Source organism: Xiphophorus couchianus, chromosome 11, assembly GCF_001444195.1.
Source record: "Xiphophorus couchianus chromosome 11, X_couchianus-1.0, whole genome shotgun sequence".
Taxonomy (NCBI): Eukaryota; Metazoa; Chordata; class Actinopteri; order Cyprinodontiformes; family Poeciliidae; genus Xiphophorus; species Xiphophorus couchianus.
Window position 1 is genome coordinate 2,000,001 of NC_040238.1, and position 27,303 is coordinate 2,027,303.

At 40.5% G+C, this 27,303-nt stretch overlaps 2 protein-coding genes across 4 annotated transcripts in view; one reads left to right on the forward strand and one right to left on the reverse strand.

Annotated features, from left to right (window-relative positions):
- The first annotated feature begins 8,159 nt into the window (after positions 1-8,159).
- On the forward strand, positions 8,160-16,020 carry nkx1.2lb (NK1 transcription factor related 2-like,b). Its single transcript, XM_028031431.1, has 3 exons — positions 8,160-8,998; positions 10,655-10,883; positions 14,899-16,020. The coding sequence occupies exons 1-3, from the start codon at positions 8,702-8,704 to the stop codon at positions 15,630-15,632; spliced, it is 1,260 nt and encodes a 419-aa protein (XP_027887232.1). The 5' UTR covers positions 8,160-8,701; the 3' UTR covers positions 15,633-16,020.
- A 1,735-nt stretch (positions 16,021-17,755) lies between these two features.
- The window catches only part of uvssa (UV-stimulated scaffold protein A), a 34,804-nt gene continuing 25,256 nt past the window's right edge, over positions 17,756-27,303 (reverse strand). Inside the window, exons 10-15 of one of the 3 annotated variants that reach the window (XM_028031418.1) lie at positions 27,059-27,266; positions 26,813-26,938; positions 26,048-26,231; positions 25,852-25,963; positions 18,707-18,884; positions 17,756-18,586 (exon numbers count right to left, since the gene is read on the reverse strand). In XM_028031418.1, the coding sequence (XP_027887219.1) occupies positions 18,493-18,586; positions 18,707-18,884; positions 25,852-25,963; positions 26,048-26,231; positions 26,813-26,938; positions 27,059-27,266 (902 nt within the window). In that variant the 3' untranslated portion in view covers positions 17,756-18,492. The remainder of the gene's footprint in view (positions 18,587-18,706; positions 18,885-25,851; positions 25,964-26,047; positions 26,232-26,812; positions 26,939-27,058; positions 27,267-27,303) is intronic. The other 2 variants (XM_028031420.1, XM_028031419.1) reach the window with 2 other exon arrangements.

The following is a 27,303-nucleotide window of genomic DNA, read 5'->3' on the forward strand; positions in this document are numbered from 1 at the left end:
CTGCTAGCCAGTCCATAAAACAGAAACCAATCATCCACACACACACACTTCACGCTCGCTCTGCGGAACTGTGCAGCAGAGATATCATTGCTACAGTGTGAGAGAGCCGCTCACAGAGAGCTGCTACGTTTGGCCGTTTAGGCTCGGCCCCACAAAGGCCTTCCAGTGAGCTCAGCTTTGAAAAGCCAGACGGCTCATCTCAGGAGGCTCAATGCTCTAATTCTATGAACCATCTAATTTCCTCAGATGTTTCAAGCAAGAACAAATGTATAGAAACGAGCGGGAATATTAACAAACTCAGATGAATACATATCTAAAATGAAGAAAAACACTTAAAGGAAGGAAGACATTGATGTGGAAGTGATGCGGTGCACATGCAGAACAGTGATGGGTAAGGAAATGTTTCCAGTTGAGTCAGCGTGTGGCTGTCCATGGTACATCAGGCTGTTAGAGAACCTGCAGCAGCTGAGCTTCCTCTACCAATGCACACAAAATTTTGTCAATGTTTTTGCTAATGTGGAGAAAATAGTTTCATAAATTGCAGTGTTTCCATTAAATAGGAAATGCAATTAAAATCACACTGAATAAGTTTGTTTTTCAATGACGCGTTAAATCATTAAGAAAGTAAGTTTAACTGTGATATTTTCACAGTTGCTGTCTTGACTGGTCTTGAGATAAAATCCCGAGTCCTCAGTGCCCGAGTCCGAGACGAGACCAAGATCATCAAAAAATGGTCTCGAGTGCTACAACACTGACTACCAGATGGAGACATGGTGCTGATAGAAAGTAATAAAGAGGAAAAAAAAGCACATTGTGTGAGGATCATATACACAATAATAAAGCAAATCATAAAAAAATACTTACATATCTGTCATTCCTGTTTTACTGGGAGCAAAAAGAAACACTTTCAGCAGAAATGAAAAACGTCTGGCATCTGGCCTTCTTAGCTCGCGGTCAAATCTGATGATCTGAACCTTTTAATGTTTCTAATATTCCTGTATGAAGCTTCAGCCTGGTTCTGGGTGATCTAACAAACAATGACATCTAAGCTGCTGACCAGGCACTGTTTTCACACACACACACACACACACACACACACACACACACACACACACACACACACACACACACACGCACACACACACGCCCACGCACACACGCACACATCCCCACAAACACACAGTGGACCAGCAGATCAATATTTATGAGCTATCATGCTCCTGACAAAGCAAGAAATTATGTCAGTATAGTCTAAGGTTTAGAAAAGCCCCTTCATTGTGTGCTAATTGATTAATCAATTAATCCTTCATCAGTCTCTCCAGCAGTGCTTTACTGCTTCCACAAAATAAAACGTGCTTTCCTCACTATTCTCTGCATAGTCCCAGGAACCCTCCTAATCAAACAGGAATTAATACAGTTTATACAAAGTTTTGATAAATTTGGGACAAGGATAAGAATATCACTAAGGTTTTATCTGGTTGATGAAAACATTTATCTTCCACAGGTGGAAAATGGCTCCATGGGAAAAAAAAACAAGTAGGATGTTGTGACTCTGCCATGACATTGTGATGCAGAGTCACATTGTCATGGCATCGTGACTCTGCAGATCAGTGTTAGAAAGACAAACATGCTCCAAACGTTTCTAGAGTTTGACATGTTGAAAATTTGCTAGAAAAAATTATGATTTTTTTCAAATTAATCTCAGAATCTTTCAGAAAAATCATGAAAATTTGTGAGATGAAAAGTCCAAATTTGCTAGAAAAAAAGTCAAAAATGTTGAGATTAATCTAAAAGCTATTTGAGAAAAACCTTGGAATTTTATGAGTTTCAAAAGTTGAGTATTTTCAGAAATCTTTGTCTTTTTTTCCTATCTACAAGGACTCTAATAAGCCGTGGTAAGGAACACATCAAATCATCAGTACAGAAACACAGACACATTGTTTCAAAGGCAGAAAGACGAGTGGAGGTCTGAGAGGAAACTGAGATACCAGCAGAAGGAGATAAGATGTACTTAGAGCTAAACTGGAACCGGGTCCAGTGGATGACTGGATGGAAGTTATGAATCCAGAATCTGCTGAGGCCAATGAAATGATGCTGGGATTTCTGGTTGGTGCCGTCTTCTTGAAACATATACAGATATCTGATCAGTGATAATATGGGGCTGCAGGGCAGATGGACCATCTACTAAATCAAATATTTAGCCTCATATCTTTTGATTGGACGATAAAAAATAAAAAAAATAAAAAATTTGTGGTGTTGTGGTACTCTTGTAAACTCTGTAGAGTACATTATCACAAAATAAAAGCAAAGAGTCAATGTTTGGTTATTGGTTCTTTTCTTCTACAACAGCAGGACATTTAGCTAATCACCTTTTCCCCTTTCAACCTTTGTTTAATGCAGAACCACTACATTGCTTCAGTCAGGTCAACACACAACAGCAACTAAATGATACACAAATAATGAACTGTAAGAAAATCAGGTGAGAAAGTCAGAAAGAGAGAGAGAGAAAGAGACAGAGAGTTTAATGATTCCAGATGAGATGAGTGCTCTGCCTGACAACTGAAATGAACAGGAATCAATAGTGAGAGCGTCTGTCTGCAGCAGATAAGAGCCACACACACAATGTTGACTATTAAAGACGACAGCTTGAGATATTACACTATTAGTTATGCTATTTTTAATCAGCTATCATATTTAATTAATTCTTCAGGTCAGATGCTATCTGAATGTCTGTGCGTGTGTGTGTGTGTGTGTGTGTGTGTGTGTGTGTGTGTGTGTGTGTGTGTGTGTGTGTGTGTGTGTGTGTGTGTGTGTGTGTGTGTGTGTGTGTGTGTGTCTGAAGGGTGGTGGTGGGGGTGGACGATTCCTACTGTAATGGAGAAGAGGAGGGGCCTGATATAAAATATGGAACCTTAAAATGGGACAAAATAGAAAAACAAGAGGGATGGAGGACGCAGAGAGACAGACGACAGAACAAATAAAGGAAGACGTTAAAGTATGAGTTTAACATTACAAATGGGCTCCGTTGATCTGGGGTTGGAAGGGAGCAGAGCTTTTTTATTTAGATTTAGATGCATTTATTTATTTATCGCAGGCATTTTGCGGGAGCATTTGGTGCTTTCACAGTTTTAAAATATGAGGCCGAGTGAGCAGCGTTTTGTGTCAGCTCTGGCAGGGCTCACAGGCAGCAGTTAGATCGGCTTTAAAGGACACAGAGACACCGACTGGCACTGACCGACTCCTTCTGAAAAACATGCTAAGCAGGCTCAGCCTTCCAGTCAGAACATTTTGTTTCTGAGCAGATGGCAGAGTATAGAAGAGCATCCATCAGTAGTTATAAAGGCATGAGGGGTTGGGCTGCAGGTCATGCAGGTCATGCAGAGCGTGTGACTGTCCGCACTGTATGGACAACAACTGACCATCTGAGTCACAGAGAGAAAAAAACAAACAAATTCAAGACATCCTATTTTGTTGTAAAATGCCTCCAATCACAAAGAACTTCACATGAACCCATTTCAGAAAGTGAAACATGTATCATGTAGATTCAGTATAGATAGAGTTTTGATGATTTTGCCTTAAATATAATTAAAATTCCAAGTTTATTGTCTCTGAAAATCAAAATATTCCATAAAGCATAGATTTTTTATGTATAAATGTTTTGTATGGCTCACATAGTCGGACTGCTGACTGGACAAAAGACAATCACTGAAGGGAAGCCTCAAACGATTATGCTAAAGAAGTTGCATTAAAGCATATTCACTGAAAGTTGAGTGGAAGAAAAAGGTCTGGTAGGAGAAGATGCGTCAGTTAGAGGATTTAAGTATTTTAAGGCGTTTCATAAAGAGAGGCTGGTGTCAGTGCATTGAGTCACAGACTTAATATTAACTGTTCAAATATAAAACACATATTGAAAACATATAAATAAATGACTTAATTGCTCTTCCTGACACAAAGATGTGGACAACTTGTTTCTAAAACCTTCATTAGGATGCAACAACAATCAGTCTCTAGTTCAGACAATAAACTATTAAAGAAGGTGTAATAGTTTCTTTTCCAAGCACATAATGCCATTATAACACAGTTAAGTAACTGTGTTTTGATCAGGTGTTATAAAAAGTCTTTGGCGCCTAAAATTGGGTCTCTGTCTCTTTAAGAATCTCCTGCTTTTCCCAACACTCCATCTTCAGCACATCATCGCAACAATGCTCCTACATGATGCTGTTTACAACCATTCTTGGGAGAGGAGGACTGAGAAGTAGTTTGTATGATGAACTCATCAGGTGAAGGCCAACTGCTGCTGACACTAGTCTGTTGGAGCTGAGGGAGGAGGGAGGAGGGAGGAGGTCTGCTCTGTGGAGCAGAGGCTCAGCTGGAGCTGCAGCTCTGAGGAGGAGCTCTGTGGAAAAGACAACACTTTGTTTAGGTGTTTAGATGTTCAGGCACCCCACAATGGTTGCCATGGGAGATTCAAGGATTTCTCAAACATGCATGAAAGTATCATACTCCAGGTATGTTTTAGACAATTACACTACATTATGACATGATGTAAAGCTCAAAAGAGTCAATTTTGCATAATACAAAATTATATATATATATATATAAAATCTCTTACTATATGCTGATGACATACAACTTTAAATCTGTACATTACTGCAACCCTTACATAAGTATGTTTCCCATGATCATGAGAAGAATCCCAGAATTTTCTCAGAAGTCATTGTTTTAGCTGATGGCAGAAACCTTGCTGATCCAGATCAACATTTTCAACAGCCACATAAGATTTCTTGTCAAAACATGACATGGAAAACCAGGCGGATTATTTCATTTCCAGTAAAGTAGACTAATGTAATGGTGGCTTAGGTGTAAAAACTCTCTCAGTGTTCCGATTTATCACTGCAACAACTCTCTGCTTGCACAAGAGAATTTCAAATGAAAGCTGCATGAACGTTGCTTTACAAACAAACTTGCCTTTCCATTCCTGGAGCTCAAATCATTTAACTATTATATTTGATTTATACGTTTCTGTTGTAAATGTGCTGACATTGAAATCTTCAGTAATATTTTTAAATGTTCCATTTCAGGACAACATTCTGTGGTCTAAATGCAGCAGGCTCTGAGCTGGGAGCGAGAGCAGAGCGAGGAAGGAGAAGGAGTGGGGGTGAGGAAGGAGATGAAGGTTGTGGGAGTGATGAAAGCGTCTCTGACCAGCCACCAGATCAGGCAGCTCAAGCTGCTAATTATAGTAATTATGATTCATTACTGGCTCAGATTAATTTAATAAAGAGGAGGCTGAGCAGAGCTCGTTAACCTTCATTAGAATAATTGTAGACACAAGACGCACACACACACACGCACACACACGCACACACCCCTACATATTCAGCAGTGTGAGGCTTGGGAGTGTTCCCGCAGCAGCCACCTGCTGGAACTGTGAGAACCGCGGGATGGGCACTGTGTGTGTGTGCGTGTGTGTGTGTGTGTGTGTGTGTGTGTGTAGGGGTGGGTGTGTGGGTGTGTGTGTACCTGTAGTTTTTGCATCATTGCTGCTGTGTGTGAGTCCGTCCTTAAACACCCACAGTGAACTGTGTTCTGAAAGAAATTTTAGCCAAATGTTTAGACAAAAAGGATGGCAAGTTTTGTAGTTTTACAAATACAATTTAACAAATCAAGTGTGTGTTTTAGAAATATCAGTATTTAGTGTCAAATAATTCACTCAAAGTTACATTTTGGTCATTCAGAAGTGGTTTCATAGCCTAAAAAGCACTAGAAATGCATGTTCCCCCAAAATAGAATAAATGTTTCATAAATCTCCTACTAAAGTATTTTATTAATAACTTCTGTTCTGCACACAGCACTTATCAGCAATGTTTTAGACTTTGAACTCAAGTTGATCAAATGAAACACTCTTAAATACAATCCATCACAGCAATGTCAAATCACACAGCAACCAGCAACCACAGCGTCATTAGCCAGCAGGATTGTAAGCTTCACTTTCTCACAGGAACCTTCCCTTCTGACTGGACACTGTAAGAACCAATACAAAACAGACAGATGTTTATGGCTGCTGATGTTAGTCCCCGACAAATGGCACCCTGGGCAGGGAGCCACATCCTGTGTATGTGACCAGACACGTCACTGTGGCACACAGCTGATATTTGACAGTTGGTCAGAAAGGACGATGAGGTCAGCTCATTTGGAGGATTTTCTTTATTCACGTTATTTTTATTTGTACATGCAGTGTACAAATTGGCCCCAGAATCAAACCAGGGACCAGACTGCAGCCTCTGTGGTTCTCCTGCTGAGCCAGCTGGTGCATCATATTCAGCATCTTTGATCAAACTCTGTATTCTATGTTTTTTTTTACTACGCTAAATTGTGTTACAGTTTCCCTAATGCATTTTGTATCTTTAACATCACTGCTTGACTTTATTAAACCCTCCCCCAATGATCATTGCTTTTAGTCATCTTATTTACGACCTGTCATAGTGCTGCTGTTATCTGCATTTTGTTCAGACTTACAAATTCAAGTAAATTCAGACATAAGCAGAGAATGCAGGTCCCCACAGAGGTGGCGGCTAAAATGTCCACTTTCTCTAAAGAACACAGCCATTACATTTAATTAGGCATGGTAAATGTCAGATTTATTTGCGCCGAATAACAACCCCCCCACCTACACCCCCCCCAAAAAAGCCTCATCTGCAGATAAACTGATGAAGTGCCGTTTAATAATCCTGCTTCTCAGTTTTGCCCTACCACCACTTCTCTCCAGTCCCGCTGTAACAGCGTGTGATGGCAGTGCTTTATAGTTCCCTTCCACTTAAAATGCAAATATTTCCCAAGGTGAGTAAGGTGCTGGGATATTTAATGCACTTAATATATTGGCGTTTTTTAAATAAAGCCATAAAGACTGTTGTGGAAGCAGGAAGTAGATCAAAGAGGTGGGGCCCTGTGATTGGCTAATCATGTCTCATTGTTTCGGCCATTATTTTCCTCAACTTTTAATTTTTCCCTCTTAAGGATCATTGAGCAAGGCAATTACATGGAGCTGACCTTGTGTATTAAAGCAGGAGAGGAGGACAGGGAAGATGTCCCATCACATCCTTCTTTCTTTCTTTTTTTTTTTTTTTTTTAATTGTCTCTCACAACAATATATAAAAAAGTGCGGGCGTCGGAGCCACCATCACTACCCATCACCGCCGTCCCTTCCCCTCCTCTGGTTGAAAATGAGAGTCAACGGAATATTAAGTCCCCGGCATTAGAATAAACACGTCGCGTGTTAAATCAAAATCCAATTCTGTGGTCTATTATTTTCTGGCATAGTAATGACTGCCAAGGATTAGGAATCAATATTTCACTGCAGCGGGGACATTACCGTCTTTATTCAGGCCGTAATTGAGTTTTGAGGAGAGGCCCTGCCCTGGAATCTGCATTAGAGATAAGGGCTGCCGTTCATGGAGGCCATTACACCTCGGCTTCACATCCCTCAACCTTGCAACATATTAGCCTTACTACACTGTAACTAACTAATAAACACGCGCTCATAAGTTACAATTGACTGTTGCTGACCTGGCCTGACTGTAGGAAGCGCTCGCTCCTACTACAGCTAATCTGTATTTACACCTGTCAGTAAAGTATGAGTTCTATTGCTGCGCAGCTACTAACTGTGTGGGGTTAGCTATGTGTAAACAAATTAAAATCCGAAACGTTGAGCTGGCGCGTGCTTCCCGCTCCCTGCTTCTCTCCTGCCAGGACAGAGAAACGTCCCGGGCCGCACCGCCCCACGCGCGCACCAGCCAGATAATAGCCTATTAGTGCAAGTGGGATTAATTTGTAGCCAATTACAAGGCGTGAATTGAAAGGGAATGCATAAATAAGGAGAGAGACCGGCTCACACACAGTGTGTGTGTGTGTGTGTGTGTGTGTGTGTGTGTGTGTGTGTGTGTGTGTGTGTGTGTGTGTGTGTGTGTGTGTGTGTGAAAGAGGGTCCTCTAGGGGCCGGCTGTAAGCCAAAGAGGGTGTTGAAAGCTCGACCGGGGGTGAGGTGGGTGTGTGGGGGGGAGCGCGAGAAAGGAGAGGCGACGGGGAGGAGAGAGAGAGAGAGAGAGCTTCTCAAAACTGAAGGAGCGGGAGAGAGCGCGAGCTGATTCGAGTTGCTCGCGCAGAGATACATCAGCGTCCGTCCCGCCTCCAGCTACTGTCAAGCTTCCAGAGCGCGCGCCCCGTGGTCACCGGGCAGAGGTCGGACTCTGTGCGTGCGTGTCATCGCGGGCTAACTGCCACGCGCCGTGTCTCTGGAGAAGTTCTGCTGAAGCCAAGAAGGATGCAGCCGACAGAGCCGGAGACAAACAGGCAGAGAGAAGAAGTTTAAAGTTTGAGCGGACAAAAAGAAGCTTCCAGTCAGGCTTAGAGCTCCTCAGCTGTCCACACTCCCGGAGTGTCCATGGAAAACCTCCAAGAGCAGAAAACTGCACCTCAGACTGGACGTGAACGGGACTCGTGAGCTGGCCTGTCGAGTGAAGTTTATCCTCTGAAATGAATATCATATAACCGTTTTAAATCCAACTGGACTCAATTTTTGCCTTCTCTTTTTATTTTATTTTATTATTTTTTTTTTATTATCTTTTTCACCTATTCCTCTTTTTCACATTTAATTCCGGATTCCCAAATTCCATAAAGTCTATGGGAAGGACGGAGTAAAGTGATGAACCGAGACAGAGGCGCGGCATCCGGGCTTGGATCTGACGGGATCCAGGCGGTGATGGGACGGGACAGAGCCGCAGCAGGAGGGCCCGTGGTGGACACGCTCCAGCCCGCAATGAGTCGGGACAGACCGGGGAGCGGGGACGGGGTTCAGACGATGGTGGGCCCAGAGAGCGGGGAGATGTTGGACGCAGGCGCCACCGCGGAAAAGCGGCTCTTCTCGGTGACCGGAAGCAGAGATCCTCAGGCCGTAGAGAACCACACGGAGCCCCCGCCGGTGTTAGCTCCGCCACAACAGGTGAGAGGCGGGGGCCAAACTTCATGGAGGGTCTCTGCGGAGAGAGTTAATCCCATCGCAACTTATTATTATTATTATTATTATTATTATTATTATTATTATTATTATTATTATTATTATTATGTAGGAAAGCTTCAAATGAGCCAGATTAGTGACATGACAGGAGACAGAGACATGAAGTGGGGAAAGCTTTGTCCCACCCGGAAAACGTGATAACGTCCTTAAATTATTTACATGCATTCATGTTTGTCTTGTTTTCGATTATGTTAAAGATTTCTCATAGTTTGGGTATGTTTGCTTTCACTGTGCTTTAAAAAAAAAGTTGCTAATCAACATGACAACAACTGCAAAACAACCAAAGCGCGCGCGCGCGCACACACACACACACACACACACACACACACAATAAATTTAAGTGAAATTGATTTAAATTGCCGAACTAACAGAAAACTGTGACATTTTACAAGATATCAGAATTATTTTTGTTTTATTATAGCCATGACAAAAATTTGCTCACACTAATCGAGACACAATAAAAATTTTTGCTATTTTTGCTCGGAGGTTTTCAGAAATGTGGGGAAAAAAATCTAAAAATGTTAACGTCTTTCTTAAACCTCTAATATTTCAAATTAAGTTATATTTTTTCCCCTCTTCATTTGCTCTTTATCGGCTACATTTCGTCCAGGTTTGCCATAAGCTCATCAATAGATCATTCTGTTTAATCCCTGCTGTGATCATGCTGCAATAATCTTTTCATGGAATGTCAATGACCCTTTTCCCACTCGCTCATATTATTTCAACCGAGAATGTTGATGGTATTAATGTGGGATTATTGCTGTGGACATGCTCCAGGCTGGCCTCATTAATAAATGAACGATCCTTATCTGTAGCCGTGGCGGGAACTCTTATCAGCTCAGCAGCCTACATGCACGGACACCTTCTGAGCTCCACATAAATCAGGATGTGCAAATCAACAGTAAACACGCTGCGCACAATCAGGGTCGCACCGAAAGGAGGATGGACGAATACAGTAAACATCATCCAAACATTCAGCTCCTGTTTCCGCCGTAAGATTAAGAATAACGTTTTGCCTTCATGGCCCACTCTATTTTGTACCACTGTAGACATGCAGAGGATCATAACATTGGATTGATTTGTTGTTGTTGTTTTTTCTTTCTTTGGTCGCCCAATGAGACAAGATCCAGTAAATTTAGGTTGTCGTAATACAGTTCACGCAGAATTACTATTATTCAAATCAGATCAGAGGCATGAGTCATTTATTTAGAAAAATATTCCGATATAATGTCCTCTCACTATAACAATAATAATAGTTATTATTATTATTATTATTATTATTATTATTATTATTATTATTATTAAGATGATAATAATAATGAAGAAAAATAATATTCCTTTTTAGAAGGAATATTATTATTCATTCATTAATATTAATAATACGAATTAATAATACAATATTAATTGTATTTTCTTAGAAGGAAATACAATTAATTGAATGTTTGAATTTTTTAAATGTAGAAAATAAATAAAACCCCAACGAAAACTCACGTAAATAAAAGAAATTAAAAGAAAACATAAGAAAAGAAAAGAAGAGGAAAGAAAAACTACCTGCTAACTCTGACCTTTCTTCTTCGCCAGGGCCCCACCGGCCACCGTACCACCTCCTTCTCCGTCCTGGACATTCTGGACCCCAACAAGTTCACGAGCAACCGGCGACACACGTCTCCGCCGCAGCACGTGAGCCACCACGGGGAGCGCGAGCTGATCGCTTACGATGCGGAGAACCGGAGAGCAGGGCCCGGGGAGCGCGAGCTCAGCAGCCTGGAGCCTAGCAAGAGTTGCTACGTCGCGGAGGAATACCAGAGCAGTGAGTGGGATTCATTCTCAGCTATTTTATTCAGCTATTTAGTTTGGGGGGGTTTTCTGGGGGATATATTTTAAAGAAAACTATGAAGGCTTTTACTAAACTATTTTTAATTAGAGTGCTGATTCGCTTTTATTGATATTTCCTATTTATGGAGTGGTAAATATTTTACCGTCGGATCGCTTTATAAACTGCTTATTTATTATGATATGCATTTTTAATCACTACTACAGTCATGTTGGGGAAGTAGACTATTGTTAAGTTTCCCGTTCGTACGGTTCAACTTCAACAGAAAAATAAAGCAGGATTTCCATCTCAGAATTATGAATCCCAGCTGAATCATTGTTCCAGGACGTGTCCGCTGCCTGTGATGGGATCCGTCTAATCACTGAAAAATAAATCGATTTTAAAGCTGGAACATGCATTCAATCCATCAGGAATGAAAATAAAGTGTGTTTCTAGTTGAAGACTTAATAATTCGTTTTCAAAAGGGGGAAAAAATCAATTTGGCTTCTATTTAGAGCTCAGTTTAAACTAGAGAAAATAAAGTTGACAGGCTGCAGTGTGTGTGTGTGTGTGTGTGTGTTTAGATCTGATCGGAGGTGTGTGTTATTGATTGGTGAATATCTGTTTCCAGCAGCAGACTGAGGGAACTAATAGAACTCATCTAAACTGCAGTCAGATCGTATTCTTTTCTTTTTTTCTTTTTAACATGAACATGTATTTTCCTATTATTTTTATCATCATGTTTGTTAACAGACGTGTTGCTGCGTCTTACAAACACTTAGACAAATCAGACACACCAATAAATCCTAGCGAATCACTTTGGAAACGTCTTCCAACAAGACGAACATAATGATTATAATTATGGTAATAATAATATTGTTGATTCAAATTTAGAGGAGATTAAATTTAAAAAATTCACGAGATATTTTACTAAATAAATAACGAATGCCTCTCATCTAATTTGAGCTGTTGCAGAAAAATCAGTCTATAATTCGATAATAATTACTCTAGATATCATTGATGCTACATATATGTTTGGTGTTGGAGATTGATAAATAAATTCTCATTTTTTATAAATCAGATTCCAGTTAAAAAACTAAAGCTAACATTTCAGCTATTATATAATAATGAAACCCCGTAATAACAAATATTCATATAACCTTTGTTGTTTTTATTGATTAAACATTAGCTAATCAGAGCACAGGGACGTTTTAAACTAAATAGCATTTCTGTTCATTCATTGTCACGTGCTCAATGAATTGGTTACTCTAAATTAAAGTATTATTTTATAGCATAACTGATTAAAAACTGTGCATATAAATAATAATAATAACTATTACTATTATTATTATTATTGTTGTCATGTCTGAAATGCTTTTCAGCATTTGAAAAGCCTGTAAGTGTGTTTCCATTCTCAGCATTCAAAGCATTTTTTCCTTGAAATATTTAAAATAAATTCAGTCAAAATATTTATATATTTTTTTTGAATATTCAAAACATTTTCATTGATATTTGTGTTGTGGTTTTACTGCTAGTCTGATCAGGCCTGCTGCCGGTCAGACCTGGGTACTGTGGAAGCCCAGCAGCTTTTATTGCTTTTTAATTATTTTTATTTAAATGTCAGTTTAATTTTTAAAGTGGCTACAGTTGTAATTTCCATAATAGTTTCTATATTTCTGTTATATATTGCAGTACATAAGAGATAAATGAACAGAAGCTAACTCCTGGAGGCCAGAGCCTCCAACCAACCTGAAAGCCCCATTTCATTTCTATTTATGTTTTACTGCAATTCTATATTTGCTGGGCATAATTCAAACGAAAATTATCAGAATGTTATTAGATATTTTTTAATCTGACAAACGAGACTCATTGGGATACATATTCTAATTTCTTTAACCATATTTTTTTCATGACAGGTGAAAATTAATTATGAATAAATAAATGATTAAGCCCATAATTTTTCATACCCTGGACTGATTCAGGTTTAGATTTGTCTTTAAATATTGACCAACATGTTTCTTCTGACTGGAGTAATATTCATATTTTAGTGGTTCAGATATTCTTGACTTGATCTGACAGATAATCTGTGCAGGGAGCTGATGAGGCTGATAGCAAAGTTAGTATAGGAAACATGCAAAAAGCAGTAATCATAATATAGATTTGACTGATTTAATTGTAATATTTTTTTCCTTTGAATATTGAAAATTTGACTTTTTTTCTTTTTTTTTTTACAAAAACGTGAATGAAAACCTTTTTTCAGTATCAATGCTCCTTTCACATTGTTTTATCATCTTTAACCAAAGCCTGTATCCAGCTGTAAATATTTATTAACTAAATGGAAGAATTTTAATCTGTAGCTGAAGGCTACACATCTGCAGCCATAACTCAGTTCATCATATCTGAACTGTGTTTCATGTTTAACTACAGAGCCTGGCAAAAGTATTCACACCCCTTTAAATATTTTCAAACTACAACCAACAAACCTCAGTCTAGTAGTTTGTTGGAATTACCTGTGAATGATTTTGACTAGGCTACTCTAACACAGAGATCTGCTTTAATCTAAACCAGGGGTCTCAAACTCCAGTCCTCCAGTCGCTGTCCTGCAGTTTTTAGATGTGCCACAGATACAAAACACTGGAATAAAATTACTTAATTTCCTCCTCCTTGTATAGATCAGTTCTCCCAGCCTTGATAATGATCTAATTATTCTGTTCAGGTGTGGTGCAGCAGAGGCACATCTAAAAGTTGCAGGACTGGAGTTTGAGACCCCTGATCTAAGCCATCCCATAATACCTGTGTAGCTGTTCAGGCTGGTTGTCCTGCTTTAAGCTGGAGCCTCTAACAGCTTCTCCTCCAGGATTTTCATGATTTGGCTCCATCCATGTTCCAGTCAGCTCTGACCAGCTGAAGAGAAAACATCCCCACAGCATCATACTGCCACCAGCATGCTTCATCATAGGCGTGGTGTGGCACACACAGCATGTAGCATTTAGGCCAAAACCCCTGATTCTGGTTCTATCTGGTGGCTCACAGCAAACTTTAACTAGGACCTCGTGGAGGTTTCTGTCATCAAGTTTGAGCTAAAGTGTTGAAACAACAGCTGCTGTTAGAGATACCTCAACCAACTATTGGGGGGAAATACTGTATAGTATATCCAGTCATATTCAATACATTAGAATATGTGTTAAAATGAGTCCAGTTTGTCAGATTAAAATCACCGTCTGAGGCAGTAAACATGAATTAAGCCCAGCCCACATTTCTGTGAAAAAGAAAAAATTGTTTTTATATTGATCTGATGTAATATTCTAATTTTAAATGTCATGGGATTTATTTTAGCTCTAAGTGAAAAATAATCATAATTAACAGAAATAATTCAAACATCCATCTGTGTGTAATTAATATATAGAATGTGTTTCACTTTTTGATTAAGTTCCCGAAATAAATGGATTTTTCAGTAATATTCAGATTTATTGAATGGCTCTGTGGACGTAACTGTCAGATATTTCTGCATTAAGAATCTTTTTTTTTTTGGCCGATATAATTTCTGAGAAAATGAATTTTTTGATTCACTTAATTTAAATACAGATTTTAATGCTGAAATGAGACCTATCTATCTATCTATCTATCTATCTATCCACACATACTCAGCCAAATAATCAAGATGTTTGGACAAGAAGCACCTGACTAGTTCTGAGAAGCACAAAGCTACAATTGTAGCTCAGTTAACAGTTGAGAAAAGGCAGAAACAGAAATCAGTAGCTTCATTTCCTTCCCTTCATCTGCCTAATCTGAGTTATTCCAGATTGACATGTATTTGATGATTTCATATCCAGTTTGCTGGATGCGATTTCATCCCAGTCATAAGCAGGACAGCAGACCTCATTTTGTCTTGTATTCCTGCCTGAAGTGTTAGCTACATTTGTTTGTGGCATAATGGAGAACTGGTTGATTGGTTGAACCACAGGTTCAAGCTTCCTGCACCTAAACTGTTGTTGTTGTGTTCATCTTTCAGAGGACAGTTTTGTATACCGAAGTCCAGATGAGGAGGACTACCACCGCTCTGGGACTCCAGACTCTGAGGGTCCGGATGGGACCTACAGCAGCGAGGAGAGCAGCTCTGCTCTGCCTAGCAACGGAGACAGAGAGCTGGGCCACTCTGACCCCAGCAGAGACACAAAGAGCCCCAATGGAGGCCCCCCGGCTCAGATCAGCAATGGTCAGACCAACACAGGGCAGGGCACCAAGCCCAAGAGGAAACGCTCCGGCTCGGACTCCAAGTCGGGGAAGCCCCGCAGGGCCCGGACTGCCTTCACCTACGAGCAGCTGGTGGCGCTGGAAAACAAATTCAAGTCCACACGCTACCTGTCGGTGTGCGAGCGCCTCAACTTGGCTCTGTCCCTGTCCCTCACCGAGACCCAGGTCAAGATCTGGTTCCAAAACCGCCGGACCAAGTGGAAGAAGCAGAACCCTGGGGCTGATACCTCGGCCCCCACGGCGGGGGGAGCCGGAGGAGCAGGGGGGGCAGGTGGGATAGCAGGGGGAGGCCTGGGCAGCCTGAGTCCTCTGAGCCCGTCTCCTCCGGTCAGCGGCCACCTGGCCATGCACGCTGGCTACGCCGGACACCACCACCCCCCCACAGGGAGCCTGGTGCAGCTGCCTTTCCTCACAGCCAGCCATGTCCTGTCTCCATTCATGCTGGGAACTCAGAGCTACGCTGCGCCTGCCTTCTACAGCACACACCTGTAGAGCCACACAGTGAACTGCAGAGCAGCAAACCTTTTTACTACCAATACCTGAAGGCTTTAAATCAGTGGATTATTTTGATAGATTGTGAATATGAACCAGAATTTGTACATAAATCTATGTTGTAGCTTCCTCTGAATGCTGTCTGGACCTGTGTGATAGACCAAGAATTGAGTTATTTCTTTCTGTTTGATTTCACGTCTGTACAAATACTGAATGTTTATTTAAGACGTAAGGAATGGCTTGATCTATCGTCAGTACTGTGTAATTCCAGCTGTGATCATTTTCATTTCCCTTATTTATTGAATTTGTTCCAGTTGCCATGAAATCCCTGGATGTACTGAATCCTCAGCCCAACATGATACTGTTCTTTGATATTAAAAAGATGAATAATTAAATGCAGAGATGGAGGCTTTTGGATTTCTTCTGTTTTTTTGTTTTTTTTCCTACAGAGGGTTGCAGAAAAATCATAATTCCATTTCACAACCTCGCTTCTTTTCCCCATTACTGTCCTTCTGTTTAAAGATGAGCTAGGGCACAAATAGGATGAGGCTGTTGAGCTCAGACACTTGGCAGAATAAATAAAAAGAGCTTTAAAAAACATATAGATCAGTATTTCTTACCAGGAGTTTCTAAAAGAGTAAGACAGAAAGCTGTCTTTATTATAAAAAGGGGGTAAATTCTGCTCCATCTTTATGTACTTAAGATAGTAACTGACCATATGCTGGCAAATTTAGCTTGAAAAATCTTTTTTACTTCTGTGCATAATTTCACCAGAGATGAGAACAGTTAAAGACAGAAGTTGAGCTGTTCTGTTTCCCATTTAAAACCAAAATCTGTTTAATATGGTACCCAACATCCCGGACAAGCCCCCAAATCTGAAACAGTCCCTTATTTGGCACAAATAACAATCTTAAAAAAAATAAGGAATGGCTTCAGAATTGGGGTTGGAATATTCTACAAAGTTTTCAAAATAAAAATAAAGATCTATACAAACTTTGGAAGCAAAGCCCAAACCAAACTGAACACACAACCATGCGGAGAGCTTGGTCTAACCACAACCCTATAAAACCACAACATAAATTTGGAGTTAAGAATAGATTGCACTGTTAGGGAGAGACGGATGATCTCCAAAGTAAAACCAACACTTTAAAGGTGCATCTGAGCATAAATGAACTAATTAGATTTTTTTAAAAGTTCCTCGGTTAAAGGAATTCCCATCGACAGCTTCATAAACTACCTACATGGAACAGAAAAACATTAGAGAACTGTTGTTTTCTTGCAAAAAGCAGTTGTATTGTGTTATTACTGCCTAATGACCAATAAAGACACACAAATGGTTGTTAGTGGGTCCAGTCTACCGATGAGTAGATTTCTACATTTCTTCATGTTTACCTAAAGATTCTGACTGACGGCGTTCTTCTATCACATTAGCCTAGATTTTTATGTACTCACTCCATAGATATAAAGTCCAATTGCTGTTACAGAGTACTCAGTTAAAGTTTCATTGCTGAAAATCATAACTTGCATATCTGCGATGAAAGTGTTGCTCCAACTCTGAGCTGCTGAGTGGCTTCTTGTTTCAAACTGCTGCAGTGGGAGGAGTTGCACCTAACAGAACGTCATACTGGAAATGATCAAATCTGGGGGAAAAACATTTGAGGGTCTCATAGTTGAAATATCTATAATTATAGACCACTAACCCAGTTAGAATGCTCTGTACTCTTATTGGTAAATGTGGAAAAATATGTACAAAAACCTTCAAAATATTGATTTGTGGTGGACAAAGACGTTCCTAACTCACCAGGATTCCAACCTGACCTCAGCATGGCAGAGTGAGTATCATCATATGTGACAGCAGGTAGAAACTCACCTTCACAATCATGTTAACTCGATTCTGTAGCTTCTGAAGTTAAACAGCTGCAGAGAGGAGGCAAAATCATTTAGTAGTTTGTACTGTGAATGTAGCAAGGGAAGAGCTACTTTAAACCATTCTCTGTGTTTTACTGAACTTTAATTTTATGATGCCAGTGCTTAACATTATCTTACTTCTTTCTCCGTACTTGTTGTGTGGTAGATCCTAATTTCTCCCCACTTGAAGCAGAGACAGTAAGACAACAAGCCAAGACATTTTCCCTATGGTACAAATCATTTTAATGCACACAGTAGTATTAAACCTAACTCATGCATTACCCCATAATACATAAATTAATCATTCAGCAAAAGTAGAAAAAACGTAAAAATCTGAAACACAGGATCATACAAACATTAATGCAATATTTGACTTAGGATATTTAACAGAAATGTCCTTGTTATCAGCAGGATGCCCTTTTTTACAGGAAGTGTGTGAACGTTTGTTAGCTTGGTGTTGATCAGTGGAGGTAGATGGGCAGTACGTACTGTACTGTACTGACTAGTTTTCTGGCTGATCACTGATCTTAAAAAGTCTGATCTGCAATTTTGACTGATATTGATTTTGGGAACATGTTTGTGAATATTGCAATTAAGAAAACATACAGTCACAGTGTAGAAAAAAGCTGAGTTGCTGGTGAGATGTTAGATCATGCAGCTTAAAAAAATCTTTGTATTAATATTAATAATGTGACTCAATGAAATCATGCCTATTTTTACTCCACTGGGTTACTACACTGTCTCAAACACATAAATTATCCCACAAATTTTCCTTGTGAGTCCTTCCAAAAACATGAATATTGTGAATGTTCCATCAGTCATGAAATGCAGGCACATAAACACACACATCATTAGGTTAAAAACTGTGACTCAGTTTCTTTACCCAGATGTTAACAGTCCCTGATCGTTGTGAAAGAGGCTGTCAGTATAGAGCACAGCGACAGAAACACGGTCAGTTGAGGGCGTAGTTAAACTGGTTGGAGAACTTGTCGTGTTTTCTCCTGTCGGCTTTACTTAACACCTGAGCCACTCTGCGCATGGTGCTCCTAGAGAGGGGAGGTGGACAAGAAAACAAAGGCAGTTTTACAACTTCCTGACAGGACCACATAGCCTCCAACCACTTAGCTCAGCTCAGAGAAGGCTTAGCCAAAGCTGAAGAGTCGTACTTGTTGAAGACTTTTCTCTCCAGTCTGGAGCGCGACGTGTTGCTGCTCTGCTTTAGATCGCTGAGGTTGGGGTATTTCTTCTTTTTCCCCTTCCTGTTTTTACCTCCCACCCGACTGGAGCCCAGGTCTTCTCCTGTTGCTGCTTCGATGTCGCGCATCAAGTCCACATCACGCCAGTCTGCAACACATTTCCACACAACAGAGTGAGCAAAGTGAAGCTCGACGGGAGAGAAACAAAACAAACTGGAGGTGTTGAAACATTAACACTTTCCACCGTTCATCTTTCCTCTTCTTTGTTTAATGCATCCACCTTCAACACCTTCATTACTTCACTTACACACTACTCAGCTTAGCTTTAGCTATTTGGAATTTCCTTTTTGTTGGTAGCTTAATAAACATTATTTTATGTAGCCTTTGTCATGTCTTGAGACAGCTTTCTAAGAGATGGGTTTTTACATCATAAATGAGTCTGAGGTACTGTGAGTTAGCATCCTGGATCTTGCACACACAGTGCCGTGGAAGTGATTGGTACGTCTGAATCCAATGATCTGGATGTATGAAAGTCAGTGGTGGACACCATCAACTAAAAAGTTAGTTGTGCTAACCCTAAAGCACCGATTATAGGCATTAGTTCCACTAAAGCCAAAGTGCCAACATGGTATTTAGCAGAAACTAACACTAAAACTCTACACCAACACCTTACTTAGCATAGGCTAAGGCTAAAGCGCTATACCAACATGTTATTGAATGGAGGCTAACACTAAATGCTATACCAACATGGTATTTAGCAGAAGCTAATGCTAAGTCACTAAATTCAACCTGTCATTAACCAACAATACAACCAGGTTTGTCATTACGCAGCAACCTGGACGGTTGCGCTTCAGGAAGTGGTTCTTTAGAACAACCTTTCACTTTTAGAGTTCAGATTTAGAGTTGTTGAGTTTTGTTAATTCTGTTGCTGATTTTGCCCAATTCTTAACCGTCAATAATCAAAACTTCAACACAGATGTCAAATTTTATTCAACTGAAAGTTCACAAAACAGTCAAGTAAATTAATGTTTTTAGAATCTATCCGGAAAAAAATAATCTAGAGGAAGTGAAGCGCACTCAGCGTTTTCAACGTTAGCAAATATGCTAAAGTGCTAAACAAAAAAAATCAGCTCCGCTATTAGCAGATTAGCAAAACGGCGCCAACCACTGGTGAAAGCTTTTGCCGCCAAAGTCATCTTTTGTTTTTTATTTCCAATTTAATCACGAGGTCTTCATTTAGTCAGGATTTGACAACATCTATGGCTTTTCAACATCCAATCAATCATCAGTTTTAATTGATTTTTCCATCCATTCAGCAATGGAAGTATGCAACACATGCCAAAATCAAAAGGTTAGCACTTGAGTATGTCTCCAGTTTCTTCTCATAACAATTACACAAAAAGCAATTTGACAGAGAAGTGTAATGAAGTAATAGCAGCTGATAAGGTAAATGAGCTCCGACTGCTTGGTTTCACAGAGCATGGGAAGCGAACGTCCTCTGGGCTAATTTGGATCCTATTCTGGTGTTAATGAAAAGTGTAGTGCCATAATGCTGGCTGATAAAGTAAAAGCGGCTGGAACGCAGAGTAATGACGATCTAAACGAAGAGAAGCCTCTCGTTAATGATGGACCGCGGCAGAATTAGAGATAAACCTGCAGTAATTCAAAGTAATTACACTGTGATTGTGATGGGATTGAGGTCTGGCTCACTGCTCTGTCAAAACACTGACCTCAGCTCCGTGTGTGTGTGTGTGTGTGTGGTTAGTCATCAGCTGTTTGACCCAGGGTCTGACTGGACCTTCAACTATCCCTCACACACACACGCCCACACGCGCGCACACACACTCGAAGGCGAATGTAATTTAGTTTAAGTGAGTAGCTGCTAGTAAAAGAGGGGTTGCATTAACATTCAGTTTGTATGTTGTGTTTTTTTGTTGCTCAAGTCGAAGAGAAAAAGCAACAAAAACAAAAGGTCAGACGTGAGATGAGAGGGTAAAGGAGAAGAAATATGAAGAAAGGAAAGCGAGCCTATGAATTCAATCAGAACTGCAGCAGGGCTCTTTTCTCTGTCAACACCTTTTAGCCCATCCAGATGGGGTCTGTGGGGGTTAGGGCAGGGGCCAGCCCACACACTCATCCTCTGAGGTATCTGGGGTCTTTGGTTGGTTCATCTCTAAGCTACGCTCTGCTAAGCACAGGGGCCCTGCCTTTCTGTGTGTGGGAGAATAAATCCAGACCATCCCAGTGTAGAGGCGCATCCATTCCTCTCATCTCTGTCAGCCGGTCGGCTTCATGGATCCGAGCATTTCAGTGCCTGTCGTCTGTTAAGGTTGGAATAGACAGCAGCCAAGATCGTTAACATTCTAGCCTGAAATCAGTTTGTTTGAAAAGTATCCTGTAAAACAAACGTTCCCTCATGAACCTGAACAGCTTTTACAACACAGAACATCCAAAGCAGCACATTTCAGCATAGAAGCTCCTGGGACTCAGCTGGTGACTGGAACCAGACAAGACAAGGTGTGGATGCTGTTACTGAGTGCAGCAGACGAAAACATTTTCAGTATCGCAGGAAGTAGATAGGTAAGATTTTGTTTTTAGGGTAATAAATTTTCTAAATTTTCTAGAACCAATTAAATGGTTTCATTCACTTCCTCCGTTGCCATTGCCAAACTACATCTCTATATAGACCGAATTTCACAAGTCGGTTGAAATTCAAACGGAGAAATCCAGCTCAATGAGAGAAATCCCAGACAGATCACTGAAGGGTGATGAGAATTGAGCAGAATTTCACAGCAAGGCAACAGCCAGGCTGGTATTACAGCAAAGTTGCTCCGTTTTACCCTTTAGAGTTTTCAACCTCAGTTTATCACTGAATAACCTTCATTTGGTTTTGAAAATGTCAGTTAAGGTAATGATGCCTTTAATTTGAATTTAGTGCTTTCTATCTGCAGAGTTAAAAAATAAAGTTTGTGATTTGTTGGGGTGCAAACTACTATTAGCGCCACAAGCTAATAATATTTTCTCTTTATTTTATGACTTCAAACAATAAAATGACAGAGTTGCAAATCACTCTGAGTGCAAATAGTTTAATAGGTAATTGTCAGAAGCCCTAAAATAATTTATACCTTTTCCTTTTACTGTTATAAACGCGACAGTCATAATAGATGCTAAACCTGGAGCTTTTCTGTAAAGTCCCAGTAGTAACTCTTTGGAAGATAGTCTTGGTTTTTGTATTTCTTCATTGAAATGTGACCAGTGTCATACATTCACTCAAAATAAAACTTCCCTATTGGGACAAAAAAAGAATCCATTGTATGCCTTAGCTTGAAACGATCCTTGTCTAGTGTTAAGTCACCTAAGGTTAGGTTTCAGCTCTTTCAATGTTAACTAAAAAATTACTTAATCATTGCTTTAAGATACCTGAAAGATCCTCTTACAATTACAATTGTTAAGTTTCTCTAACGTCTCTACTGCCCCAGATTTTCTCCAGGTATTTCTAAATATTTCCACCTATTGCTTCTCATTGGGTATCTCTAATAATATGGAGTTGTTTTGTGATCTTCTTCTGATCTTGTATGATTATCTTCTGACTCTTTGTAGCCTCTCTGCTAACTGTGGCTTCATATAAAGGAAGCAAATGTCAGGATAATCCTACTGGGACAGCTGACCTTTGCTTCAACTGGACCTGATGGCAAGTCTGAACTCAGCCAGGCTAAATGCTGAAATTAATTCAAAATGTTTAGTTTATGAGTGTGAAAATTTATGCTAATGGCAGATAGCAACACAAATAAACATGTGGATAACCTTTATTTTTTTTTCAGATTTGTTTCCTCAAATAAGTTTGTTTTTAGGTAATTAATACACTGGCTGATTAACAGAGGTGTGTACACTGTTGAGAACCACAGTGGATCATGCTAGGCCTAGCCTTCTCAGTAACTAGCCATAACTTGCTCATCTGTGGCCTTATTTTAACTTTATACATCTTAATTTCACTTTCACCTATATTTTTATTAACTGATTGTATAACAACATATGTCAGACAGTTAATAGTTTCAGTTTCCCTTTGTTCCTGTTAAATTCATCTCTAATCAGTGCCTGCGGCTGTTAGCTTGTCCTGTTGTCGCTCTGAGGTCACCAGGAGTTTTCCTCTGATGGATTTCACCACCTGCTTTGATTCATCTGTCACCACAGCAACATCAACTGGTTCTCCATATGCCTTACTGAACTTTACTTTGGAAAACAAGGGTTAGGGAAAATTCACATTATACCACACCAGCTAAAACCAATAATGGCCTCTGTGTTTGACTGAACGTTTTAAAGACCTAAGATTCAGCCGAAAAGAGTCAGTATGTGTCCAGATTACGCACCAACTGTCACCTTTGTACTAAATATATGCAGTAATTAAATGCAGCAGAGCCCAGAACAGTTTCTAACAGAGAAACACAGTGACACATTCAGAAACATCTAAAACGTCTAAATCTATGATCTATGATAACCAAGCTGTTTAGGTCAGTCCTGTATCAGGCTTCTTCTCCAGCACCAGTTGAACTGTTCTTCCCAAATACCAGTGGTGGGCACACTTCTGCTAATCCACTAACGAGCTAATTCGGGAACCAACTCTTCATTTAGCGTTGTAGCATTTTTGCCAACTTTGAAAACATGCAGTGCACTTGAATTCTGGATGAATTCTACAGAGCTAAGTTACTCAGCTGGTTCGTAAACTTTGAGTTGAATAAAGTTCGACATCTGTGTTGAAGTTTTAGTTGCTTATTTGGCTGTGATGAATTCTTCGACTAGTTCCATGTTTATATTATTTTGAAGTAGGTAAAGATATTTCAGTTTCTTTTTGTCTCCTCAGAATCACTACCCATGATGCAGTGCAGCAAATTATGTTTATTCTGTACCCAGAATGCAGTTCTACAATAAAATACCATGTTGGTATTTAGCAGGAGCTAAAGAACTAATGTTTGTGATTAGTGTTTAAACTAATGTTTAGTCTAACTGAGGACTTTTCAACATCACATTCCAGTAATTAATAGTCACCATGTTATTTTTCCAAAGTAACTCTGGTTACATTTAGATTGATTTTACTGTTTGTCATGATAGTGTTATATAATTGTGCCATTATCTTTTAAGTTATCAAAGTTATCAGAAAATGTGGAGAAAACACTATGAGATCATTTTTGATGTACCTTAAATATTTGTCCATGTTAAAAATAAACAACAGCAGTTTGATAAACTCTACTGCAAACCATTTACTGATGTTTGGAACCATTTTCCACAGCAGAGAGAAATAAGAACAGAAATAAACGCTGCTTTTATGCTTTGTGTTGCATAATTGTGGTACAGTTTCATTACTTGGTATTATGCAGCACTGCCAACTCTCACTTTACCGGAGTGAGACTTGAGCTTTTCTTCTATTTATCTAACAGCTCAACATAGTGCAACAGCTTTAACATCAGTGGAGTTTTGTACACAGCTTTGCTTTCCACAACATTAAATTTAAGTATTAACCATCTAAGTAGATTACACACATTACTCTGTCTGAAACCAACAGTGTTGCTTCAGCTTCAGCATTCAGTCTTCTTGAAATGGTGATATAAGGAATCAAGCAAAACTATTGATTCTTTATTTTCTGTGCAAACGTTTACTGGATCTTTCAGCGACCTTAAATATGCACAGAACAAACCTGGAGTTTGATTTCCTGTCTTATGAGACCAGCAGCTTTCAGACCTGGTAAAAACACACAGGCCTGACCATGACTCTTCTTCTGCAAATGAAGTTAATCTGGGAACTGAGTCAAACATGACAGAGCTTTGCTTTGATTCTGAGCAGATGGTGTGTTGATCACACTATGAATGCTGGGGTGTGTGTGTGTGGGTGTGTGTGTTCTGTATAAATTTGTGACCAAGGGAGCAGAGGCCAATGGTCCATCAGTTTCTGTCAGGCCACAGCCCCCTACTGTGAGATTGATTTGTGTTGGGGTGTGTGTGTGTGTGTGTGTGTGTGTGTGTGTGTGTGTGTGGGTGTGTGGGTGTGTGTGTGTCGGCGTGTGTAGGTTTATGTGCGAGATTGACTCACTGATCGATAGTGTAGTTGGTAACAAAAGATGCTATTTCACAACTCACTGGACTGCGTGGCATTGCCAAACACACACACACACACACACACGTGCACCCCCACCCATACACAGAGCTGGCAGTTAACAAGACACTGCAGGACACTGCAGGAAGTGTGTGTCTGAGCTCTCTCTCTCTCTCTTACACAGACACACACACTACAACTCTAAACAGCAAAAAGTGGTAACATGCTGCTAAATATTAAATATGAGTAAAATGTGGAGAAAACGTGATGAAGCCTCATCTGTTCAACTGAGACAGAAAGACAAACGCCTCACTATCTCCAGCTGATGTTGTTTCAGAGAATGGATCATGGTTGAAAGAAGTTTCCAACACTGAACTCTTTGTAAAAAGATCAAAATATGACCTTTTATTTCCCTTTAAGCTGTGCCACTTTTCTAAAGCTATGTTGAGCGTGTGGACTACAGGAACAACCTGCTAAAACTCCTCAGCCAATGAGAAACTGCTTTATGTGATATTGACTTTAGCTTGGTGCTGTGTATTGGACTGGATGAGTGAAGTGTGAGGGAGGAATGTACAAAACCAAAACAGCTTGGGACCTCTTCCTGGTTTGCTGGTCACACACTGCTGTGGGACGTGCTTCTCATTCTACTACAAGCATTAGTCAAATGTTGGTCACTACGGTTGTGTTGGCCACATCAACACCAGAGCCACGCTGAGGTCAGGTGTGTGGCGGTGGTCTCTGGTAAACGATGCAGTGGGGGTCAGGATGGAGTCTGGCCCTTAGAGGAGAGATATGCGGTTGCCATTGGTTACAGAATCTCATCAGGACTTTGTCCTGCACTCATTCTTAGAAAAAAGTGAAGAGAATTTTAGCAAGAAGTGGGTAAATCCTGAAAAGGTTCTGTGAAGGTTTAGGAAAGTCAGACAGAATCAGAAGGTGAGCAGGAACCTTCATCTTTGGAGGTTCTTTGCTGAAATAAACAATCCCATCGATGTCAAATTCTGGATTCTGTTTAGTTCATCTCCTCTCACCAGGCTGCTGCTCTCTCTTCCTCCGTTCCTCCTGCTCCTCCCTCTGCCGGTCCTCCTCTCTGCAGGGCCGTCCCTCCTGGTCGCGGGGGACGATCAGGCCGTGGAAAGGGCACTGAGGGCGAACAGCAGCAGTTCAGGATGGTTGCAGAGCGCTTTATGAAACTGAACCGGAGCTGAAACCAGTCAGGTTTGGTACCTTAACGCGGTCCTGCCGCTGACACAGCGTGCCGTTGCCCAGCGGGGCTCTGCAGGAATGGCTGACGGGCACAAAGTTCCCCGGGAAGGAGATGTATCTGCTCTTACTCTGAGCCAAAAGGTCCTGGTTCTCCACCTCCTCCTCCACCTCTGCAGGAACCCAGAACTGGTGCTGAGAGGCTGATCTGCCACAGGAAACAACACACAGGTTTTACAGCATTAAATGCTCAAATGAGTAGGGAGAAATGAAACACTTAGAAAAATAACCAAAACCAAGTGTGGACATCTGAAAAGTCTGTTTGGACGGCATTATCTGTTGGTTGTACAAAGTATCAGAAGTTCATGCTTTGCAGCCTGTTAGACTGAGTTTCAGTGCAGTAGAATGAAGAAAATGTGGATTTACTACAACTGATATCATCATCACTAAACTAAATGGTAAACTAAATAGTCACGATTTTCTAATTGCACCTGAAAACATCAGATTTTACATTGTAAAATAAAATCTCTAATTTACAGTAAAATACAAACAGTTGTGGTTGTCAGGAGTTTACTGTATAAGTACAGTAAAATTTCATTTTTCTAACAGTTCACATGTTGGAGTTTGCAGTTGAAGTAGAAAAAGTTCAGGTGGTGTGAACACTACTGCATGGGGTGCAGTCATGTGGACGGCTGCTTCCAAAACTACTCATGTCCACTTGTGGAAATGTGTGTGTGTGTGTGTGTGTGTGTGTGTGTGCAGGTGGGTGTGTGTGTGTGTGTGTATTACTTGAGAATCTTGCCGGCGTTGGGCTGCTCCTGGCCCCAGTAGTACAGATCCAAACCGAAAGGAACAACTGGAGCTTCAGCAGCGTTCTGTTGAGATGGACCAGGGCCAGTAGTGCTGCTGCTGCTGCTAAAGACAAGATGCATGGATTAGAGTTAAACCACAATTTGTAGCTTCAGCAGTGGAGATGAAACAAGTGAGAAGAATGAAGGGAAATGTCTGTAGAAGGAGAGTCAGGGGGAAAGTCACCACCTGGATTCTGGAAGGGGGATCTGCTGTCTGAGGACACGCAGTGTGGCTGCAGCAGAAGTTGGGTCCTGCTCGTCCTCTAGGAGCCTCCTCATCCTCCTGGAGGAGGAAGATGAGCTGGATGGAAGTGGAGGAGCTGGAGGTCTTCTGACTGGGGGAGCTTTGGGTGCAAATGCTGCAGTTGAGGTGGAAGGAGCGGGATCCAGACCTAAACAAAGGGTATGTGGTTCAGCATTACATCAGTT

What these genes read in the sequence shown, in the direction of transcription:
- nkx1.2lb (XM_028031431.1), top strand. Translation starts at nt 8,702, where the DNA reads ATGAACCGAGACAGAGGCGCGGCATCCGGGCTTGGATCTGACGGGATC. An exon ending in TGTTAGCTCCGCCACAACAG is followed by an intron (nt 8,999 to 10,654) that starts GTGAGAGGCGGG and finishes CTTCTTCGCCAG; the next exon opens with GGCCCCACCGGCCACCGTAC. An exon ending in CGCGGAGGAATACCAGAGCA is followed by an intron (nt 10,884 to 14,898) that starts GTGAGTGGGATT and finishes TTCATCTTTCAG; the next exon opens with AGGACAGTTTTGTATACCGA.